This window comes from Tamandua tetradactyla, chromosome 2, assembly GCF_023851605.1.
Source record: "Tamandua tetradactyla isolate mTamTet1 chromosome 2, mTamTet1.pri, whole genome shotgun sequence".
Lineage (NCBI taxonomy): Eukaryota > Metazoa > Chordata > Mammalia > Pilosa > Myrmecophagidae > Tamandua > Tamandua tetradactyla.
The window spans coordinates 28,576,959-28,601,050 of NC_135328.1; the positions used below are offsets into that span (position 1 = coordinate 28,576,959).

Consider the following 24,092-nt stretch of genomic DNA (forward strand, 5'->3'; position numbering starts at 1 on the left):
TGGTAAGACTACTAGAATAATAGAAATATTAGGTGGTGTGGCAAGTCAGATCTCTAGCTGAGACCCCAATTTTAAGACCCAGAGGCAGTCTCTTGCTGTGGAAAACAAGTTCAATCAAGACCTCCTGCCACCTACAACAGTGGAGATGTATTCTTTGAGATTTCACTTGAAATCTAGGTTGCCTTGGCTTCCTTTAATTTACATTTTGATTACCTATGAATAGTTTCAATAAGGAAATGGTGCAGACCCTACCTCAACTAAGAGATGTGGATACTGACAAAGGACACATGGAAGAAACATACTGCAGAGACTGTCTGTTATATATATGACCACATTAAACCCCTGAAGTCTTTTGGAGAAACCATAAACAATTGAAATTGCTTTATTTCAGGACCCATTTGGGCAACCTGAGGGCAGAATAATACTTTGCTGGCTGCCAGCTAATTAGCATTTTACCCAAGGCATGAAAAACAAAATTTGTTGTTCCAAAGCAACTTGTTTTTTCTTCTCTTTCTCATATTTAAATCCTGTGGTTTCTTTTTGCTTTTTTTTTTTTTTTAGATGAAATCAGTCCATTATTGTTTTCCCTTGTGTACAGGGAGATAGTGTGTTAATAATTTTACTTTATTCAATTGAGTTAATCTTTGACAGTTATTCCTGTCAAAGGAATATCACTGAGATATAGCCCACTAGGAAATGTGTAGATGAAAGTGCTCTTTGTCTGTACCTGGGCTGCATGGCTCTCTGCTTTAGCATGCTAAATCTGATTCTTGGTCAAGTCCAGTTCTGGTTCTGACTGAATACAGCTGACTGAATACAGCTGACTGAATCCATTCTGGTGGCAGAAGTGCTGGACTCTGAGTTTTAATTTTATTGCCTAACCCATTAAGTGAATTCTGTCAAGTGGCAGCTAATATAAAGTCGGAATCTGGTTACTGTTGTCTTTTTTGTGTGTTTGGCTGAGAAGTCTGAGAGTTCCTTGCATTAGAGAATGTAGAGTTAAAAGGGTTTTGATGGTTTTCTTCCTATTGATAGAGATTGTTTATATGTTTAGGTTTGTATCAAAATAGGTTCCTTTGACTCTAAACCCAGAACTTTTTTCCTTCTTTCAAAATTGGTGTTTTTTTTTTTTACGTACATTTATTTTGGACCTAATGGTGTTAAAATCTGCAGTGCTTCTTAGTTTTGCCTTTCCAAATTAAAGCTCTAAATTTAGAACAATAAAACTAAGGTTAAGGCATCTTTTATGCAGGAAGTATCTAGGAGACATACTAAAATAATTAGGTGTGCTTGGCGTTCTCCATATTTTCATTAGTTCAGTCTCAAAAGCCTCCTCTTTAGATCCAGATGCCAAATGAGCCATTTCTTTTCTTAAACAAATATTCTGGATACTCTTTTCTTAGCTTCTAACTATACTAAACCCTTTCCATGATTTTTGCTTAGAAGATAAGATTATATTCTAGGGGCATGAACTCAGATTTAGAAATTTAGGGGAGAATCCCATAGCTTCCCTGAACCTATACTCTCAACCTTTTCTACTTTGTCATATCCATATTATCTATCTACCTTGTCCACTTGCAAGAACAGTAGCCAAACTAAACTCAGCACTTCTCAGTCAGACACATCATTACCTAAAATCTTCCGTACGGTCTTTTCTCATGTGACCTTTAAACTCTAATCTATATCCAGCTCCTGGCTTCCCCTTTCTGATGAGTCCCATAATTAGCTAATGCTATTCAAACTCTAAACTTCCCTCCTCTTGACTTGACTGATGTTCAGCCCTAATGGTAACTCTAAAATAATATTGTTTGATAATGCTATATATGTTAAAAATAATCCAGGTATATTTTGTTCAGAGCTACTGTAAGTCTGAAATATTGTAATAAAATATTTTGTTACCTATAACTCATTCTATCCAGATAGTCAAACCTTCCTAGAGGTTCAAGAGTTAACATCTGTACTGAGAGTAGATATGTCTTTCTGGTTAGTTGTGATTTTGAGATGGTGTAAAAAGAAAAGAAAGAAAGATAATGACTTCCTGGAGGCATTTCAACATCTAAAGTAAATCTCAATTATTAAGATTAAAGCCCAAAGAAAGGAAATGCCCAGTCTGACTGATACACAAACAGATAACCATTGACCATCTGGACTTCAAGTTTCTGTCAAGGTAGAATAGGTTACTGGTGTGTTAAAATCAAAACTGTACAAATTTTCAGATAAGTTTACTCTTCCCTAGGGTGAACTTTTACATTTAGCTCTAATAATAACACAATCCATGCCTCATAATTATGAAATGTTTACAGGAGAACCTGAGAGATTGTTAGACTCTTTCCTCTGACAAACTCCACTTCATTGTACTCTTGAGACTGATCAAAAGCAGTGGGTTCTCTGCCTGATGTGCTCAAATGATCAATTCCTGAGACACCAGGGTTTCAAAGAGAGAAAGAGTTTATTACTAGGCATGAAGCAGGAGATCAGATGGCCTATTGCCCTAAAAATCTGTCTATCCGAACTGCAGTAATTCTGATAGTTTTATAGTATGAAAAGATGGGCAGGTTTTAGGATAATGAGCCAATGGCTCTAGATGATGACATTAGAGATTATTTAATTATTGAGCATGCACAAATTGATTACATGCTTAGTCACAGTATGTAAGAAAATGGTGACCTTCATATGATGATGGGTGTGATTTTTAGTATTATAATGAGTTATAAGTTAAAGCTCAAGTTACTGCGCGTGTTAGGCAGGCCCGTTTTGGTTAGATCCAATTTTGTTTATCAAGATATCTTTAAAATTGGGGTGGGCTTGTTCTGGACTGACTCAGGGCCCTTCATTAATAAATATCAGGGGGCAGGCCACGGTGGCTCAGCAGGCAAGAATGCTTGCCTGCCATGCCAGAGGACCCAGGTTCGATTCCCAGTGCCTGCCCATATAAAAAAAAAAAAGTTAAAAAAAATAAATAAATATTAGGGGCTGTTTTTAGTGATCATAAGGCCCTAAAATTGAAAAATCGTATAAAAGGGTATAAATTGAGGGTCATTCACAAGGTTTTTATAATCAGAAGGGCATGAGATAAATGTTATCTAGTTAAACAATCATTATCAGAGATCAAGGCAGCAGTTCAGTGATTTCAAGTACTTCCTTCTGTCTAATATACAGGAAAGTAAAAGAAATATCTATATAATGAATCAGTAATCATAATCATCCCCTAAATCCTAACTTCTTGGTTACATTCTGCATCTTGCCACTAGTGAGATTAAACGTTTTTCCTAGGCTTCTTGATAGTGTCACCTTGCAGCTCCTCAAGTTTGCTGGTTCTGACCTCAGAGTGTGTCTGTTTCTTGTGTCCTGCCCTTCCCACCCCCCCTTTAGAATTGGCGATCTGTTCTTGGCTTGATTCCTGCTCTGGCTCCTTCAGTGTTGATTGGCACAGGGTCTCTCTCCTTTTCATGAGGAAACTGAAAGACACATGGCACAGAAGCAAAATACCTCCTAGAACATGTTTGCTTTGAACTCCAGGAAGTCAGAGCTCGGACCTATGCTTTTAAAAAGGATTGGTTGTTAGTATTTTATTTCTATAGGAGAGTCCTATGATTTGTACAGTGTTATATATGATCAGGTGTATTTGTTCCTTTAAATTCTAGGGTTTTTTTTGTTTTTGTTTATTCCAAGCTGAAAGTCTTTTTAATAAAGAAACATTTTGTTTTTGGAGAACAAATAATCTTAACCAAGTGATTAATTCTTCTAAGAAGACCAGTTTTTGAATAAGACTGAAAACATACCACTGTGTCTAGACTTAGCATACAACAGACCGCTTAGAATGGAACTCAGGCTGTCTAGCTCTTATTTATTTATGAAACATAACCACATACAAATACAAACATTCTTACCATATGATCATTCCATTCTTGTTATATAATCAGTAACTCACAATATCATCACATAGTTGTGTATTCATCATCATGATCATTTCTTAGAACATTTGCATCAGTTCAGAAAAAGAAATAAAAAGAAAACAGAAAAAAATTCATGCATACCATACCCCTTACCCCTCCCTTTCTAAATTATAGTTTTAAAAGCAGGATCATTTGAAAGGCTTCTCTATACCATTATTGTTCCTGAGATAAGTGACAGTATCTGAAATCTTGCCATCAGAGATATATTTGATGAAAACAGCTTTAAAATATTTTTTGGTCCTAAAGTATCCTCCATGGAAATATAAATCTCCATGGGGAAAGTTGTGAGGCAGAGAAAGCTTCTGGAGTTCTTGAGATAAATTTCACTTTTCAGAGCCAGTCTCCTGCCTGCCCACAATTTTTTCTTCTTTTTATAACTTCTCAAATACTTTCTAATGTTTAGGTTTAGGAGTACTGTGGAAAATTTAAACTGAAGACTTTGTGTTGTTGACAACAAATACATTAAGTTCAAGTTCATCTTTGTAAGTTGCTTCAGATGCAGACAAAAAGGGCTTAAGCCTCAAGTTAGAGTACCCAGGGGAAAAATTAGCTGTAACTTTAAATAGAACCCCTTGTGCAGGCTGGGGGTCCAGATTGTGGAGGAGTAGATTCTGGAGCCCCCAAAGACAGCTTGGAAGGCAAAAACACCTCAGGCAGAGGGTCTGCCAGTTGAGAATAACAGGCATTTGGATACCATCTTGCACACCACCCCTTCAGTAAATGAGGACGACCCTTCTTCCAGCAAGTCATTCTCTGGGGAAAAGCTGTTGGGACTGAGTTCTGTGGGAACCCCTGGGTTCTGTGGGAAGTACCCTTACTCCCCTACTGTCCACTTATTCTGCTAAAGGCTCAGGAGCCAGCTTGTTGTGACTTTTCATGAAACCCACAACTCCACTGAGGTACCTCATGCATGCCAGACCTCTTCCCTACTTAACTGACATTTTAGCTGACACTGTTATTGGAGCCACATTTGCCCCCTTCAGTCCGTCACTAAATAGCCATGTTGTTTCGGTTTGCTGATGCTGCTGAAATGCAATATACCAGAAATGGGTTGGGTATTTTTTTGGGGGTGGGGGTGGGCGTGAGCAGGCTCCAGGAATCAAATGGGTTGGTTTTTACAATGGGGATTTATTACCTTACAGATTTACAGTTCTAAACCTGTGAAAATGTCCAGATTTAGTCATCAACAGGACAATATCTTCTCTGAAGAATGGCTGCTGGCATTTGGGACACCTCTGTCACATGGGAAGGCACATGGCCAGCATTTTGCTGATCCGTCTCTCCCAGGTTTCGTTGCTTTCAGCTTCTGGCCTCTGTGGCTTCCTCTCTTAGCTCCTCTAGGGGCTTTTTCTCTGTTGAGCTTCTCTTAAATTAATCTCTCTTACAGGACTCCAGTGAAAGGGTTAAGACCCACTTTGAATGGGCTGGGTCACATCTTAATTGAAATAATGTAATCAAAAGGTCCCACACACAATAGGTCTGCACCCACAGAAATGGATTAAAAGAACATGCCTTTTCTGGGTTGCATAACAGCTTCAAACCACCAAACATATAAAAAGTGTGAGCCTCTAAAACTATAAAGCTTCAGTTTGGTTTGCGAAATTCAAACCCATCACAGTTGATCCTTTAGACAGAGCTTAAAAAGGGCCATTTATGGCCCATTAATGCACACTGTTATTTTAAACAATTGAGTTAATTAGTCACCATTTTTGGGGGGGAGATTTACACAAAAATCAAGATTTTTTTCTGCTTTCCTTAAGAAAAACAGAAGAGCTGGACACTCAATATGCTTCTATATAGTGGAAATTAGCTGGGGCATAGATGTTTCTCCTTTTAGATGGTATGTGGGTCTGTATTGATCATAGTCCCCACCATTCCCTTTTGTCTCTCTACCAAGGCCTCTTTACTCATTTAAAATGCCTGCCTGGGCTGTGTATGCTAAGTTTGAAACTCCTAAAGCTATCCTTGGCTAATAGCTTAGCCAGGTGGGAGTAAGATCATAAAAAGTGGTGCAGAACATGGACAGTGGGGGCACAATGGATAGAAAAGGGGTGGGGAGAGTTCTAAAAACAAAATTATCCTATTTTAAACTGTTTAACCAGGATACTCATCTCCTGCAGGCCATACGACCATAGTCTCACCCTGATTTGGAGCTCCTTACTGACTCAGGTTCACTGCCTAGATCTGCATTTGTGCCAGTCTCACTGGGCAGAACTGGAGGTGTGGGTGAAAATGTTCCCTCTCCCTCATTGGGTGGACACTTGGGTTGTACTTTCATTTTCCCTAAACAGTCTAAATTCTAGGACCAAGAATATTGGGGCTGGGAAGGAGTGTGGCAGCAAAGAGAAAACCTGCCCCAATGTGTACCTTCTCTCAGCTTCTGCTCCCCAAACCTGTGCCCTGAGGGCCCGCTCACATCAAGCTTGGCCATGAGAGAGACCACAAGAATAGCATGACTGCCACCACACAGGGTCTTTTCCAAGAATTGGCCCTCAGCCCAGGCATACACCATTATTTTCATGTTGCAGCAAGTTTGAAGGAACAGAGGAAAGAAGAGTAGATGTAATGGGTCGAATTATGTCCCCCAAAAAGATATGTTGAAGACCTAACCCTCACTCAGTATTTCATAATGTGACTTTATTTGAAAATAGGATCATTGTTATAGAAGTAATTAAACAATATAGAGGTCATATGGAGTAGGGGAATTAAGTCATAGTCACTTAATTCCACATGACTCGTGTCCTTAAAAGAAGGGGAGAGGAGACAGGGGAGAAGGCCATGTGATGATGGAGACAAAATTGAAGTATTGCAGCCATGAGCCAGGAAATGCCAAGGATTGCTGGCTAGCCACCAGAAGAAGTAGAAGAGTCAAGGAAAGAGTCTCCCCTTCAGGTTTCAGAGGGAGTAAGGCCCTGCTGACAACTTTTGGACTTCTGACCTCTAACATTGTGAGTCAGTTGTCATTGTGAATTTATATTGCTTTAAGCCATCCAGTTTGGGGTACTTTGTTATGACCACTCTAGGCAGCAAAATAGTAGATATGGAAGAAAATGGGTTCTAGAAATCTGAGAAGTAAATTCACCTTTTCTTTAAAAATAGGTCATGTTCATATTTGGCACTTGAGCATGAAATCTGATGGGTGTACTTGGTTTGAGTGGAATGGAAGTAAAATTGTTGAGGTTGAAGAGGTCAAGAAACTCTGAAAAAAAGGTTTGTAAGAAACATTCATATGAGCATTTAAGTGAAGGATGTAATGATGATATCTGGTCTGGAGAGGAATTCAGGGAGTTATAAATTCACTGGTGAATGGGTGTAACTAATGAAGGTGAGAGCAGGGAAAGGTTGGTATAGTGGTGCTGGGTAGCTAGAAGAATGGTGACCTAATTTATTGATCCTTCTAAGGAAGGAAAGTTTGCTACCTAAAAATCAGATGACTTCTTATTGGGAGTAACTTATCTAGGTCCCCAGATTAACATTATTACCCAAAATATACCTTTGAATAATCAGTTGTATAATCATTTTATATAACCATTTTATTTACAGAGAAATAAAATGATTTATTTACAATTAACAGCACGCCAGAATAGTGAGTTGTAGAAAATTAAGTTCGGTTGGTTTCAAATGTTACATCTCATCTCCTGGCTTCTCTATTGGCTCTACTGCATGCAGCTTAATATATTTCTTAGGTCATGCAACAGAACACAAGGTGGTCCCAACCCAGAGGGAAATGGTGATAAGCTGTTCATCTGTTGAATTCAGAATCCTCTGGTGGCACCTATAGGTTCCTCTTGAATACTCTGCCTCAGTTGGTATTATCACCTTTCTCTGAATCATTTGAGCCACGAGAATTGGTCATGATTCTTTTTTCTTACTTTTCCTTTTCCTTTCCACAGTTCTCACCGACCTAATTTACGACTCATCATCTTTTATCTAAGTGATTGCAGGAGCCTTCTAATTAGTTTTCCTGCCAACATTCTTGTCCATCCTAAAATTCATGTGTGTGTGATGTGTGTGGTGTCATCCACAGACACCAAATGCCAGTTCCTTGCCAGCACAAATATAGAAGCAGTAGCATAAGGTTGTGTGGGAGATACCATAATGCCCAATCGCCGCATCATACCTCCCTTCACTTTACAACGTACTGTTCTGATATCTCAAAGGTAAGAAAATATAAACTATTTGAAATGTGATAGAACATGAGTTATGATTGTTGATGAAATCAGCTGTGTCAATCGTGAAGCCTGGCTTTCTTTCTTTGTAATGGTGTTTACATCTGAAAAGTTTCAAGGAAATAGAAATGATAAACTACGGTAGATTGTGAATGTCTCCAATCATGATTTACTGTTTGGGGTTTGTAGTAAGGGAGGTGTTGTGTTTGATGCCTTCACCCCACCTTGCATTCAAGGCCCTTGTGGCCTCTTTAGCCTCACCTTTAACCCTTTTCTACAGGATCACTGCATTGCACAACTACAGGGGGCTCCATCCCACTGAATTTGATGTCATTGGTGCCCCTGGATTTGAGCAGTGGATCCTGCCCTTTATCTCGTACCTCAGCATATGCCAGTGTGATATAGGCCTCATCCTCCTCTTTCATTTTTCTTTATCTTGGATTTTGCTGGTCTTTCTTCCTGGAATAATCTTATTCCTCCTTTTCTCCCCATCCTTTGATACACAGACTCCACACAGTCATAGACATACACACACCTCGCTTATGGTTAATCCTCAAAGTCATAATCTAGGCATCAATTCTTTAAGCAGGCTTTTTCTGTTTCCTACTCATACATACCTTTGTCAGTATACTTACTTATATTTCTATCTTTTTCCTCTAAACCGTGAGATCCTTGGGGACAGGCACCATGTCTTATGTCTCATTTTAGTCCCAGTTCTTACCACAGTACTTGACATCATCTTTCCTTTAACTTCTCTGCAGTACAAATTTCCCATCCCAAGACTGTCGAATTTCGGATGACTAAAACTGGGACTATCTACTCCCTTCTTTGGAAACCCTTTCTTACCTATAGGGTTATGATTTTATCCTCTGGGCTTTCAAACATATTAAACATAATGCATGGCCCCAAACATATTTGCAGGTCTGAGTTTATTGATTCTTAATACTATATATAGAACGCTGACAATCTAGACCAGGTTGTACTATCTCAAGCATGGTCTAATTTCTTTTCACAATTTTCTTTAGAATCAAGGAAACAGGAGACAGGTCTGCACACTTCTCTGCCTATCTTTGTGTGTGTTTTGGAATTTATGTCTCTGATCCCTTAGATGACAATGCATACACATGAACAAAGTACTATCCAGGCATGCTATCTCTCTAAGTCTAAATCCACACTTAGAGAGAAACATTTCTATGGGAACTATGAACAGCAAAGACTTCGATCTGAAAAAAAGATACACCCAAGAAAAAACAACTTCTTGTGTCTTCTATGAGAAGAATTTTTCATTATTTTATTCAACAAATATTTATTGAAAGCCCATTATGTGTTAGGCACTGCTCTCAAGGCAAATGAGTGAACAAAGTAGATAAATAAAACCCTGTCCCAAAGGTGCTTACATTCTAGTGGTTACTTGATTGCATTTGCATAACTAAAATATCCCACTCAAATTTATCCTAGAATAAAAAGACATTCTGCTTCAAGAATAGAGTTTCTAAGTCTTAGGAGGGAGAAATGGTTTTTAGCTTCCAAATAATCCTTCCTAAAACAGCTTCCCCCAAAATCTTGTGTTCCATCTCAGCAAGGGTTACTTTGAATACTGACATTTAGTGTTGCATTAGAAGATGAAAATGTTTAATGATGACATAAGCCTCCCTTTAAAGATACTACCCAAGTAAGCAAATAGCTTCTCCAGCTTCATTCAGCATAGCAGAGCTGATAGGATGTATAAAATTAAGAACTAATAGCCTTAAATCAATTAAATATAACCAGAATCTTCTGACTCTCAGTAACCAGTGTCCAGTATATCTGGGTAACATTTAACTACTGGTTTCTTTCTAGTGTATGGTTAAGGAGCAGCTATTTTTCCTTGGCATAGTCCCCTTGATGAGTCCATGGTGTCACTGGGTTATCTCTGAGGGGTCATTGTTCGTCTTCCATCGTAGGTCAGACTTGGCAGTGGTGAAATAAATGTTCTTGCTACATCTGTACACACATAATCATGGGCTGTTCTCAACACATACGTCATTTTGTGGTGGGTGAGAGGATTCTAAAAACAAAAAACAAATAGGCCTTTTCAGCTATTTGAGCTAAAAGAAAATAATAAACATGCTCCTCAGACAGGATGATTCCAGGTCACTTGTGGAATTTTGTGTTGCTGTTGAACTAGGAACTCCCAGGATTTCTTCCATTGGCAATAGACTGATTCTAAGAATCATACATGAATTAGAGGTCAGTGCTGCTAGTGCCTTGTGTGTATGTGTGTATGAATTTATATATATAAATACTATGAAGGAGAGAGATACCTTTGTCCCATGTTTAATCAAAGAAAAGAACTATGTGCATTTTGCCAATATCCTTCTTATTATAATCTATATGCTAATCTTACCTATCTTTGTTAGAATTATAAGAAGCAATTTGAGCTGACATATTTTCAGAAAGTATATTTTAGTGGTGGAAGATGAAGGCTAATAGTGACTCCATGTTTGCTCCAACTTTATTAAACCAAGAGGGAAATATGAAATTTTGTGAAATCTGCAGATCAACAAAACTCACTAAATTATTTCATTATGCACACGTATATACACACCCAATTCCAGATATATAAATTCCCAGTTTCTCCTAGAGATATGTCTCCTTCCTATGTATCTCTAAATAGCTCTAACAGTACCATTATTTACAAGAACATAGAAAAAGGTAAAGTACTATAATACACAAATTCCACAGGGCATAACTTCTTATTGCAGGAATATAACTGAAATCCAGTAATGCCAAATAAATTAGAAGACTACCTGTTCTTATATTTTAATTATCAATCCAATGGTTTGCTTTTGGATTGTTACTAATTGGAATAGTGCCCTGAGGCTGACAAGGGATTGTCTTTATGTTTATTCTATTCTTCCCCAGTTAGACATTTAAAATTATGGTAATATCACCAATATTTCAATGTCAACAGGAAATGAGAAGTGGCACACAAACACTTTCCAATAACTAAAATTTAGGCTAGCTAAAAATAAACATTAAAAACCTAATCTGAGGGAGTGCAAGGGTAGTTCAGTCATAGAATTCTCGCCTGCCATGAGGGAGACCCAGGTTTGATTCCCAGTCCATGCACTTCCCAAAAAACAAACAAACAAGCAAAACAAGCAACAAACAAAGAAACAGACAAAAATTCAACAAATGGTGCTGCAGTAACGGATACTTACATGGAAAAGTAATGAAATGTGACCCTGCCATACAGCATACAAAAAAAGACACAAAAACTAATCTAAATGGAAAATTTTGAACGCCTATTTAGTCTTCTTAAACACAGATGTTTATTATTATTCCTTGATATTCTCAGGATCTACTGCGACATGTAGGCCTGTTTGTTCCTATACTGAATCATCCCAACTGATATTTTTGTTGTTGTTTTATACCCATTTTCACTTTTCTTCCTCACTTTTGGCTGTTACTGTCTGACATAACACTCTTATTCCTCTCCAACCCATTCTAATTGTGGATTACTATTTCTGGTGAACCAGAAAACCCCTTAACCCATATATTAAGGGTTATATCTAAAGCAGTCCTTTTTAGGGTTTTGTTTGGTATCAGGGAACACTGAGCCCTGGTGACAGATATGGCTCCCCCATTTTCTCTCCCTCACATCCCCTCCCCCCAAAACCTATAATTTTCTTTATAATCTCAGATAAATCTCTGAAGTCCGTCCATGGTCCCAGTTTAAGAATTTCTGTTCTAAAGCTTATGTATTGTACATATATGAAAATATTAACTTTTCTTTCAAAAGTGGCTCCTTTTTTTTTTTTTTTAGACCAGTAGGTTGTAGACTTTAGTTCTGTTGATGAATTTGGCTCTGACTAACACTGTATTCTGGAGCAAGCCATTTAGCTAATCTAAGCTGCCATTTCCTCATCTATTAAACTAGTTATAATAACATCTCACAGGGTAGTTGCAGGAAAAAAATAAAATCATGTACATGCAAGCAACTTGTAAACTCCAGACCAGAAGAACTTACCCTGAGGTTCATGGTCAATGGATGGGCTTTGGGGGTGGGGGTGGGGGGCCAGCAAACCACTGCATATTGTCAGCAAAATGTAGTTTGTGTTACTTGTGTTTCCAGGAAGAAGGTCCACATCTTCATCAGATTCTCAAGAAGGTTATGACTCTAAAAAGCCTAAGAAAAAGTGCTTAAAGCATGGGGCTTTATTACATAATTGCTTTATTTTCTAGTTGTAGACAAAATTTCAGATAGGTGGAGTTGTTAAATGAAATTTCAAAATGTAAAGAGGTGTTAATGTGTACCTACGGTGATGATAATCCCCAGTGAGTATATCTTAATGAATAAATATTAAAGAATGGGCAGATTGTATCAATGGATGGAGAATATCTGCATGCTAAGAACCATGTGACATTTATCAAAATGTCTATATAATTTTCAGTGAATAAATGTATTATCTAGTCTAACATTCTCATTTTATCAATGAGAATGAAAAATTGAACTTAGTGTCTGTCTGTATTGGTTTAGCTTCTTCAAAGGGATGCTATGAAGATAAATAACAATATAGTTGTTAGAATGTTTGAGATTTCAAAAAAGTTACAGTGTAATTAAATAACAACAATAATTTATTATAGCTACTGTTTATTGAATATCTGCTAAGCCTCAGACACTGTAGGACACTTTATATATGCTGTATGTGTCTAATTTTCAAAGCAACCTTTAGAAATAGGTATTACTGTTCTAATTTTATAGGTGAAGGAACCTGAAACTTAAAGAGGTTAAGTAACAGATCCAATATCACGAAGCCAGTAAATGACCAAGCAGGAATTAATCAAATTCTGCTTACTTTAAAGTCTGTTGCTTTTTCTTATATTTTATATAGCAATGTATTTATGACTCTTAATAAGGTTTAAGCCTGTCCTATAAAATGAATTTATTCTTGTTTTTCTATGGTTTATTGAAATATTCAATCCACTAACGTCAAAAACCTTAGGATACATCTGCAATTCAATTTAACTTTTATCTTAAATCCCAATTTCTCAGTTACAATCTCTTAACTTTAAGGGATGATTTTGATTACTGAATTATTGTGCAGCTGTTCCTTTTTACTTTCTTGTATATTAGAGTAAAAGAGGGAAATACCTGAAATCTCTGAATTGTAATCCACCTGCCCTGATCTCTGATAATGGTTGTACAATTCTTACTATGCCCTTGTGATTGTAAAAACCTTATGACTAACCTTCACTTGCACCCATTTATCCAGTTTTTTGACTTTAGAGTTAGTGATCACTAAAGACAGACCCTAAAGTTTATTAACGAAGGGTTTTGGGTCAGCCCAGAACTAACCAACCCCAAGTCCAAAGTTATCTTGATAACTGAAACTAGATCTAACCAGAATAGGCCCGCCTGGCATGCAAAATAGCTTAGACTTTAACCTATAAGTGACCTATACTTCATTATAATACTAAAAATTACACCCATCATCATATAAAGGCTGTCATTTCCTGACATGTCTGTGACTAAGTATGTAATTAATCTGCACATGCTTAATAATTAGATCACCTCTAATTACCTCACCTGGGGCAATTATGCTCATTATCCCAAAACTTGCTCCCCTTCTTTTCCCCCCCACAAACTGATATATTTACTTCATTGTTAGTCCAATGAGTTGCTCACTCTTTGATGCTATAAAACTATCAGAATTACTGCAGTTCGGAGTAACAAATTTTGGGGCCAATAGGCCATCTGATCTGCTACATTCCTAGTAACAAACCTTTTCTCTCTTTGAAGCCCTGTGTCTCAGGAATTGGTTATTTGAGTGCAGGGGAAGAATCCACTGCCTTTTTCTGGTAACAAGATGACCACTAAAGGATTTTAGGTAATAGGATGATATGATTATATTTGGGTCTTTGGAAGATTGCTTTGGCTGTAGGGTTAAGAATGAGTGGAACATGATATGACTGGAGGCAAGGAGTCCAGGAGGAAGTTGTTGCAACAACAGCAGGGGGATGGAGAAGAGTGAGTGGGCTCTGTGCCCATTTGGGAGGTAGTTTGGGTAAATCTTTTTAATGGACCAGATATGGGAGATGAGGGAGGCAAGAAGGTTGACCAGATTTCTGTGAGAATATAAGTCCTTCCTATTACTGGGATAGGCAGGCAGATTATTAGATGGAGAATTGTAGGTAAAGATGATGACATGTTGGGTTTGAAATATTTGTGAAGATGTTACAAAGACCTTAGTATAAAGTTTAGGAGAGTGATCTGGCTGGACATTTGGTTTTGGAAGTGAGTGCCCTATAGGTGGTCAAATAATGTTATGGGAATAGATGAAAAAGTATGTTGAATGAGAAGCAAAGAGAACTTAGGCTAGAACCCTGCAGAGCACCAATATTTAAGAGGCAAGCAGCAGAGAAGAGGTTGCTAGAATTGTGACCATGTGGTGTCACAGAAAACAGTATTTCAGAAAGGAAGGAGTGGCCTTAGGTATTTACCCAAAGAAATGAAAACATATTCTCACACTGACACCTTTACATGAATGTTTATAGTGGCTTTATTCATAATGGGCTAAAAACTGGAAACAACTGAAATATCTTTCAGCTGGCAAATGGATAAACAAATTGGGGTACATCCATACAATGGAATACCACAATGAGAAGGACCTAACCACCAGTACACACGACATGGGTGAATCTCAAATGTATTTGCTAAGTGAAAGAAGTTAGAAACAAAAGGCCATATACTATCTGATTCCATTTATGTCCTTGTGGAAAAGGTAAAACAGTTGCCAGAGACTGGAGGTGGGAGGAGAAGAATAACTCATCAAGGAACTCGAAGGTACTCTGTGGAGTGATGGCAGTGTTCTAGATCTTGACGATGGTGATGGTTACATGACTGTATAATGTATCCAAACTTACAGAACTGTACACCTAAAGGACGAATTCTACTATATGTAAATTATGCCTTAATAAATTTGACTTAAAATAAGAAAAAAAATTCAGAAAGGCATGGTCAACAATGCTAAATGCTGCTTATAGATCACTCAAGAAGAGGACAGATTGAGACATGCCCACTGCATTCAGCTGTTGTTGACTTTCTGGTGAGTGGTGTCAGTGGCAGGGGGAGGCAGCAGAAACTAGAATGCCAGGGGTTGATGAGTATGACAAAAACTGCATTGGATGTCCCCCAGCAGTCATTTTCTTCTTTCACTTTTAGGCTAGGCTTATGAATCAGCAGAGTAAAGAATGCTTCGTCTTGGAAATTGAATATGGCTATATGACTGAATTCTGGTCAGAGATTTAAGTGAAAGTGCCATGGGGCAGCCTCTGGGAGCCTTTCTTAAGAGAGAGCTGGCTTGCATTCCTTTGCCCCTTCTTTACTCCTTCCAGATTCCTGCTGACTGGAATGCAGACATGATGGCTGGAGCTGGAGCAGCTAACCTAGATGATGGAGTGACTGGAAAGGGAGACTATATATGCCAGAGTAACATTCTGAAGGAACCTCATCTCTAAGGTCTTTGAGGAGTAGAGTTGGTAACCAGGTCCCGGTCTGATTATCTCTGAACTTTTTAGAAGTAGAGAAACATCTCTTTTCTGTTTAAGCCTCTTCTTAAAGTTCTCACACCTTTTCAAGAGGCTTGACTATGAAGGGGAAGAGAGAGACATAGCTGGCAGTGGGTGGGTTATGGTCTCCAAATTCATACTAAATTCTCTGTGAACGGAAACCTAGAGATGATCCAGAATCTCTTTCCACTAAACAGCTCTGTGACTCTTCACTGGGTTTGGCTTTGTGACTCATCTTCCAGAGGAAAAGAGGAACGATGAATCCACGCAGAACATTTGGCATTGGTCTCTTTTTGGTCCCTTCAGGAGTTCTTTCCAACCCCCCCCCACCCCCAATGACTAGGCTAGTGTGCCCTTCCTGTTACTTGCAGGTCTTACCTCTCAGGCCAGTCTCTTCAAGGAAATCTTTCCTGAACCTAAGCAAATCCACTTCCTTTTTATTCTCCATTACAGCAATGTTTTAAACAACTTTATTAAGGTATAGTTCATATACCATAAATTCACCCAAAGTGTGCAATTCAGTGGTTTTTAGTATATTCAGGGAATTGTGCAACCATCATTACAAAACAATTTTATAACACCACAGCATTTTATTACTAAATTTTTATAGCATTGTTTTTCCATTTGTGATGGTATGTTGATTTTTCTCTTTAACTGTGTATTGTCTTTCCTTTTTAGCTTGTGAGCTCCAGGAGAGTGGGCACTATGATGACCATGCACAGGACACCAGCTGCATCCTGAGCACCCACCTAGCTAGCAGACACCTACCCCAGAGGGGCCAGTAAGTAAGTATACGTTGAAAGGCTTGTCCCATCTACTCTTCCCTGCCTCGATAAAGGGCACTTGGATGGGAAGCAGATTCCCCCTCTAGAAGCCATTAGGTGTAGCGGGTTCTCAGAGACCCGGTGTATGGAGGGAATACATGTCCCAGGGGGCTGATTACTTTGGGGGTGGGACCGTGGTAATTTGAAAAGCATATTCAATATACCAATTGTTTTCATAAAACAAACTAGGTAAAGTAACGCTGGGCCACATCTTCCTGGCGGACAGGAATACGCAGAAGATGGAGTGCTAACGAGAAAGGCCTGTAGGGTCGTCAAGGTGGTGAAACTGTGTTAATTCGCTGCAGCGTAGCTGGAGTTTTCCTTGGGAAACTCAGACAGATGCCCGCTGGGCTGGCACAATGGCGTTTCCGAGCCCATGCCCAGACCACTGGGGGCAGTGCTTACTATTTGCAGAGCCCAGACGCTTCCTTCTCTTGCAACTTACAAGCAACTAGAGCTGCAGCCTTACCAATGACTCAATCGTTTCCCTACTGCTTTGGGCTGTGCCACCCACCGCAGCTGGCCCCGTCTTCTCTCCCCACCTCTCACCGCCCTCCCACCCCTCCTCCTACCCCACCCATCTCTGTGCAGCACCATCGGTCCTAGGGGAACCGCGGGCGCACCTGGCGCCTCCGGCGCCGGGGCACTGCGCACTGGTGGCCAAATCGTCCGGCGCGCAGCTACCAGCTCGCCCGCTCCCCCGAAACACTTAATTGGAGTGGCTCGTCTAGCGCCCAGCGAACAACATTATCCAATTGCTTACCGTTTTATTCGCAGGCTGGGAGCTGAGAGAGCCTGAGCATTCACTTTCAACCCTCAGGGGGAGGGGGTGTGAGCGAGGAGGGGAGACGGCTGTCGGCTTCACCTCGCGCGTGGCGAGGCCAGAGCGCTCCACTCCGGCAGAGGCGAGCAGCGCCGGTGAGCTCCGCAGCAGCGCGTCCGGGCGGCCCGGAGCCCCGCGATGGAGTGAGTATCCCCTGTGCTGCGCAAGCTGATGGGGCCCTCCACTCTGTATGTTGCCATAGTGACCGAGGCAGCAGGCCGATCCAGCTCTGGTTCCAGTCCCGGATGGGTGTTTAATTTCAGTCCAATGTGTACGCCTGGTGTTTCTATAGCAGCAGCTACCGCGGCAGGAAACCAGGGGTAGGAGACCCAGGATGTGTGGTTTTGTGCCATTGCCCTTTGGTCAGCAGGGCCTTGGAATAGGGCGTGGGGGGTGGGGGTGCTGTTAAGGAGGGAGGCATGTCCTGGGCTTCCCCATCTCTGCCCCAAGCTTCTGCTTCTCAGGGAGTTGGCCGCAATAGCCATTACTTCCGATTCCTAACCATGTCAGCGTTATTGGACTGCAGTTTAAAAAGGTGGGGGTGGGGGGGGTCGGTTACTGCGGATCGGAAGCAAATGTGGTTCGTTGTGAGAGTGTAATGGAAGAATGATGAGTTGGGGGTAATATGAGTCAAGTCTGCAATGCTCTGGACAGTAGACACCATAAGAAGACTCAAAATAATTGATTTGCTGTTAGGGTAATTGAGAAAAAAGACTAAAATGTATGAATGGCTGCCAGGGATTGAATTACAATGTTTGGCACTGTAGACAAGGCACGGGAGGGGTGGAGGTAGGAGGGCAGAAGGCAAGAGAGGCGTTATCCAGAAAAGACACAATAAAGGGCCGGGTTCTGGTTCCTCTCTCCTCTGCTTTTGCATCCCTCCCTTGCTTTCCACTCACCCTCCCAAGCTGCTGCGGCAGCAGGGCCACTCTGACAGGCGACAGCCAGCCACTCCAAGAAAGGGTCGTTTTTGAAGCCAGTTATTAGATAGCTGGTCAGTTTCTCTTCCTCCTTTTCCCTTCCCACGGATACTCACTGACACTGAAGCTGTATGAAATCATATTTCAGCCTGGAGATAATGTCATGTTTTTAGGTATTAAAGTCCTTCATGTCAAACAGAATTAACCCTAGATGCAGCCCTTATCCTTCTGCATATCTGATTGTCTAGATGCAATTTAGACCCCACCAACGAGGCTGGTAAAGCAAAAGTGAGAGATGGTGTGGCATTTGAGAAGTGAACAGCCCTGGATTTCAGGTTCTGCCTTGCCTGCTACTAGTGTTGATTCCATATACCAATAATTTCATGTCTTTGTGCCTCAGTTTCTTTTTTTGTACAGTGGAGACAAAAATATTCCTTATCTACTTTTAAGTGTTGTTGAGAGGCTCAGATAATATTTGTATCTCTTCTAAAGGGCTGTGTAAATTGTAAGGTATGTACAAATTTAAGTGACTAGTGCCAAGATTAAGAACTCACCTCTGGAGTCCTATTGTCTGGGTTTGAGTTCTTTGGCATGTTGCCAAATAATGTTAATTTTTCTGTACTACTTTCCCCATCTGGAAAATGGGAATAATTAAAATAAATATTGCTTATGATTTTTGCAAAAATTGAATAAGTGGATACATGTACAGTGCTTTGAACAGAGCCTTGCGCATAGATATTATCTTTTTCTGTCATGATTATTGTGGTCTCTAGCATTATCCGGTGACATTTGATGGGATTGCAGGTTGGCACCAAGCTATTTTTTTCCCAGACAATTTATAAAGAACACAGTGCCCTAAGGGAAAGCCCTGAGAGTAATATGGCTGCCAGATTTCTCAAGGTACTGTTTGTGGTAGGTGTGGAATATCAACCAGAAGACATGAGCAGGCGTGGGTAGACAGAGCAGACACTGGGCAAGTTCCATTCTCATTCCTCATTGTCATTTTCTTTGACCGTCCTTTACAAGACATTGAACATAGGCCTAGTAATCCCACTGTGCAGGGTTGAAGTGTACCTTGATTGCTTGCCAGGGCAGTAACCTTTATCTTACAGTCTTACATCTATAATCTAATATATATCATATTTCTCCCAGGCTTAGCGCTTGGGTACTCAATAACAGTGGAACAGCATACAGGATTTGTAAGTTTACCTCTTCAGACCTTTCTCCCATTCTTTCTTAGTCCCCCAGCTAATGGTTTGTTTCCAGTGTGCTCACCTCAAGCTTGGAGTTTCTTTTTCATCACAGTCTTCCTCTTGCTCCACAGGCTCCAGATTGCTGCTTTAGTCAGACTTTTTCTTTCCTGGTTGACCTGGCCCTGGCTTTCCAGTTCCCACGTGAAGTTAAAGGTCCCTCACCTTCCCGCTGAACTTCTCTATTTATAATTGTCTCTCTGCCCCATTTCCTTTCCTTCTTTAATATAATTAGCTCTTGAATTCTTTTTTTTTTCTTTCAGAATACCATCTTTTTTTGTTCTTCCTTGGGTCTTATTTAAATTTCCCATATGCCAAATCCTGCCTTTCCTCTCAATCTAAACTCTCCTAAAATCTCATTCTAGGTAGGACAATCAGCCTAGAATAGGAATCAGTTAGGGACTCAATTCCCCTTATTTACTGCATCCAGTTTATGTTTGTGAAAAAATTTAAATGAATAAATTCACATCCTTTTTTTATCCCTTCACTTAATCAAATATGTGCTGATATTAGCTCTGCCCAGTCATGATTCTTATCATCTGGAGTTCACAGACTCGTGGAAGGTCAACTCAGATGAATATGTAAACTCATATTGCAACAAATGCCATGGCAGGAAAGAACAGGGAAGCTGGTGAGGAAGCCTCTCTGAGGAACTTGTCCCTAGTATGAGACCTAAAGAATGAATAGGAATTGGCCAGTTGAGGAATGGAGAGAAAAAACATTGTAGGCTGAGAAAGCAACAGGTGTCAAGGCCCTGAGGCGAAGAGATTGGCAAAGTGGGAGAACTGAAAGGAGGCTGAAGTTTCAGTAGCAAGGGGAAGATGATGCAGACATAAGACCAGAGTTAGGCAGAGGCAGATCACAGAGGGTGGTGGGCCATGCAAGGACTTTGATTTTAGCTTGAGCCCAGTAAGAAGCTGCTGAAGGGCTTTATGCATGGGTGCTATGCACTTATTTGTGTTTTAAAACTTCAAAGCTTAAAAATTGGGAAAAAACATGTAAAACCACCTTTTCTTCTGAAGGTATTTAAAATAGATGGCTTAGAAGATGTGTCATAGCCAAGCATCAGAAAGCTGCGTATGTCTGCCAACAGAAGAAAGTAATTATGCGATTTAAAAGCTATTTTGTTATGTTGTCTCAAATATTGATAGTCTCAAAATAAGCCAAGGTCTGATTTAAAATGAAACTAAGAAAAAATAAAGACACATGATCATTTTATTCATGAGCATTATGGGTTTTGATCAAATAAGAACATACTGGTTGAAATAAGAAAAACATTACAAATAATAAGACAAAAGAGCCTGATAGCACTTTAAATTTTTCTTATTGAAATGCTGTATATATATATATATATAGGATATATAGATTATAAGGAACTTACTATTGGAAAACCAGAGGATGGGCATGGTGGCACATTCTATATCTTCTCGGCATTCTGATATGGTCCATCAGGCAGTGGTAGGTAGCTGACTGCCTTCACTGTGGGTTAGGTATGTGATCTTCGTGTTAAAGGGAATACAGTTAAGTACATACAGTTGTTAATTTGATACCACTCCTGTAGGCCTTGCTTCACACTTTTCTTAAACACAGTATTCAAAGTACTAGGATGTCAAAAAGGCAAGGAGAACACAATATGACAACCCTTTTTAATTGCTGCTAATCCTATAAATCCTGGGGCTCTGGCAGTGCTGGTGGCAGCCTCAGAATCAGGTCTGATGGGACTCAGAAGTGAAACTCCCTGTCACCCATCATGTGTCTGCTCTTCACATGAACGTAGCCACAGGACAGTTTAAAGTGTCCACAGGTGATTATAAATATCTAAACCAAAGTTTACTCTTTTGAATTCACAAAGCAAGGCTCATGATAGGGTAAGTGTGGTATGGACGCTGAGTCACAGGTAATGTCTGGCCCTTGATATATGTAATCATTCATTCATTTACTCAGCAAATATTGGTTGAATATTTTCTTCGTACCAAGCACTGTGATAGGTACTGGGGATAAATGGTGACCAAAGTACCATAGTCCCAGTCTTCAAGGATGTTACGGTTTAATCCATACATGACCTGTGGGTGTGCAGACCCTTTTCCTTGCTAAGTCTCCTTTCCTATCATGCAAACCATGGCATTGCCATATGTCAGCACACGGTAGGCATTGAATAAATGTGTTTAGAAAAGTGTGAGTCTTTTAAAAGTTAATTTTTATGATGAAAGTAATATATGCTTTTTTTTAAAAAAAATTCAAATGTTCTAGAAGTTTATGAAGTAGACTTCCTCATATCTCTTTTCTCACCCAAGTCTCAGTCTGCAGAGGTGATTACCATGAACAGTTCGGGAGAATCCTTTCAGATATTTCTATACAAACTCAACATGGGGCTGGAAACATATAGTATAGAAGTTTAAATACTTTATTTTACACAACTGAAATCATACTATGTATGTTGTTGAAGTGTTGTTCTGTAGCTTGCTTTTTCCATTTCAAAATATAATTGTGCATATTTTATATACCAACACATACATGTGTCTCTCATGTGGTATTATTAACCACTTAGCATTTATTTTTGGAATTTAGCTAACCAGTCCCCCTTTAATAAAAACTTAGGTTTGTTTCCATTTTCTTCTATGATTTGCAGTGTTACAGTGAACATCCCTGTACCTATTGGTTTCTGCATTGTCAAAATAAATCTGTAAATATTTTCCAGAAATGAAATTGCTAGATGAATGAATATGTATTAATTTATTAAAGCTACAGGAATGTAATATTGGGAATTTATTATGTTACAAGTTTATAGTTCTTGGCTGTAAAAATGTCCCAAGGCACCTAGGGAAGGATAGCTTGACTCAGGAAAAGCTGATGTCTGTCACATGGGAAGGCACGTGACTGACATCTGCTTGTCCTTGTTCCTGGTTTGTTGCTTCCAGCTTCTGATGCCAGTGGTTTCTTCTCTAAGCATCTGTGGACCTTTACCCAGGACACATCTCCTATGGGAAGGCACATGGCAATGTCTACTGGGCTCTGCTTATTTCTAAGCAGCTGCTATGTCTGTCAGTGCTTCAAGTATCTCTGTGTCTCTGTCAGTTCTGAAGGAACTGTTCTCCAAGCGTCTGCATTTGAGGTTTCTCCAAAATGTTTCCCCTTTTAAAGAATGCTAATAAATGAATCAAGACCCACCTTGAATGGGTGGAGTCACATCGCCATCTAATCAAAAGGCCACACCAACAATTGGATGTGTCACATTTCAATGGAAGTTATCTAACCAAAAGGTCACACCCACAACTGGATGTGTCACATCTTCATGCAAGCAATCCAATTTAAGTTTCCCACCCTAAACAATAGGTCTGGACCCACAAGATTGGATCAGGTTTAAAAACATGGCTTTTCTGGGGTGCATAATAGTTTCAGGCCAGCACATTGGATTATGATTTTTTCAAGATATTGTCAAAGTGCTTCCAAAAATTTTATATCACTTTTCACCCCCAGTCATGTCTGAGAGCTCCTGTTTCTCTAAATTCTTGACAATCTATTCATATTATATATTTATATTCAAATATTTATATTTGACTAGTCTAACATTATATAATCTCTATCAGTCTGTCCTTATGCCTTGCGTGATAATCTTCTCAATTAAAGTCCTTTGGGTGACTTTTCATTTTCTCAGAGAGCATTAATGAGTTATAAAACATGCACAGTGGGCTCAAATCTAGAAGGTAATGAAAATCATTGAAAAACACAAAATCTAAAATATCTAGTTAACTTTTAAAAGTGATGAAGCAATTTTTTAAAAGACTTGTCAAATTTAGACTTTATCTATTGACTCCTTGCCCTTAAAGTTGAGGAAATTAATGTACATCACTTAGCCTACTGTTTACCATTTGTTGCAGTTATGTTGTTAGTTTTACATTTTCAAAGTTTTTAACGTTTGTGACTTTGAACTCTAAACATAATTCTCACAGTTCATTAAATCAGTGAATGTTTTTTGAGCACTTTCTATGCACTAGGCCTTGTTCCAAGTACCAAGAATGCATCAGTGAACAAAACAGACAAAGGCCCTTCCCTTACGGCTTCTATTTTAGTAGAGGAGGCAGCAGTAATAAATGTTTAGAATAAAAATAAATTACATTAGGAGATTTGGGAGTGATAGTGGAGGGTTGTTTTTGTTGAGGTAGTCAAGGGACAGGTTTCTAAGGTGGTGAGTTTGAATAGAGACTTGAAAGAAGGAAGAGTGACTGCAGAGGCCCTAAGGCAGGACCATACTTTGTGGTCTCCAAGTTTTGAATCTAAATAGTCAAGATCACCACCAGCCCTGCATCAATGACATCCTCTTTCCTTAACATTTTGTGTTGATTTAGGGTTTAGTTGGAGAATTTTGTGTTCCAGCAGGCTGGAGGATGTTACATTTAGAATGTTTTTCTGTTGCTTCTGTGAACAAACATATTGAATGTATGTAAAATTATAGAATCATGTTTTCCCCTCATAGTTCTGTAAGACATTGTTCCTTTGTGTTCTAGCATGGACCATTGCTCTGGAAAAGGGTAGCCTAATTCTTTCCTAAAGATGGCTTCTCTTCTCAAATTTCCTCCCCACCCCCCAACATTTTTA

General features: G+C 39.5%; 1 protein-coding gene and 1 long non-coding RNA gene across 4 annotated transcripts in view; both read left to right on the forward strand.

The window, feature by feature from the left end:
• The window catches only part of LOC143667380 (uncharacterized), a 105,968-nt gene extending 89,524 nt beyond the window's left edge, over positions 1–16,444 (forward strand). Inside the window, exon 4 of the long non-coding RNA XR_013168018.1 lies at positions 16,358–16,444. This is a non-coding gene — a long non-coding RNA (uncharacterized LOC143667380). The remainder of the gene's footprint in view (positions 1–16,357) is intronic.
• Positions 16,445–17,549: 1,105 nt separating this feature from the next.
• The window catches only part of PALM2AKAP2 (PALM2 and AKAP2 fusion), a 544,302-nt gene continuing 537,759 nt past the window's right edge, over positions 17,550–24,092 (forward strand). For 2 of the 3 annotated variants that reach the window (XM_077141578.1, XM_077141583.1), the window contains exon 1: positions 17,579–17,646. In XM_077141578.1, coding sequence (XP_076997693.1) covers positions 17,594–17,646 — 53 coding nt within the window. In that variant the 5' untranslated portion in view covers positions 17,579–17,593. Of the gene's footprint in view, positions 17,647–24,092 lie in introns of all 3 variants that reach the window. The other variant, XM_077141591.1, reaches the window with a different exon arrangement.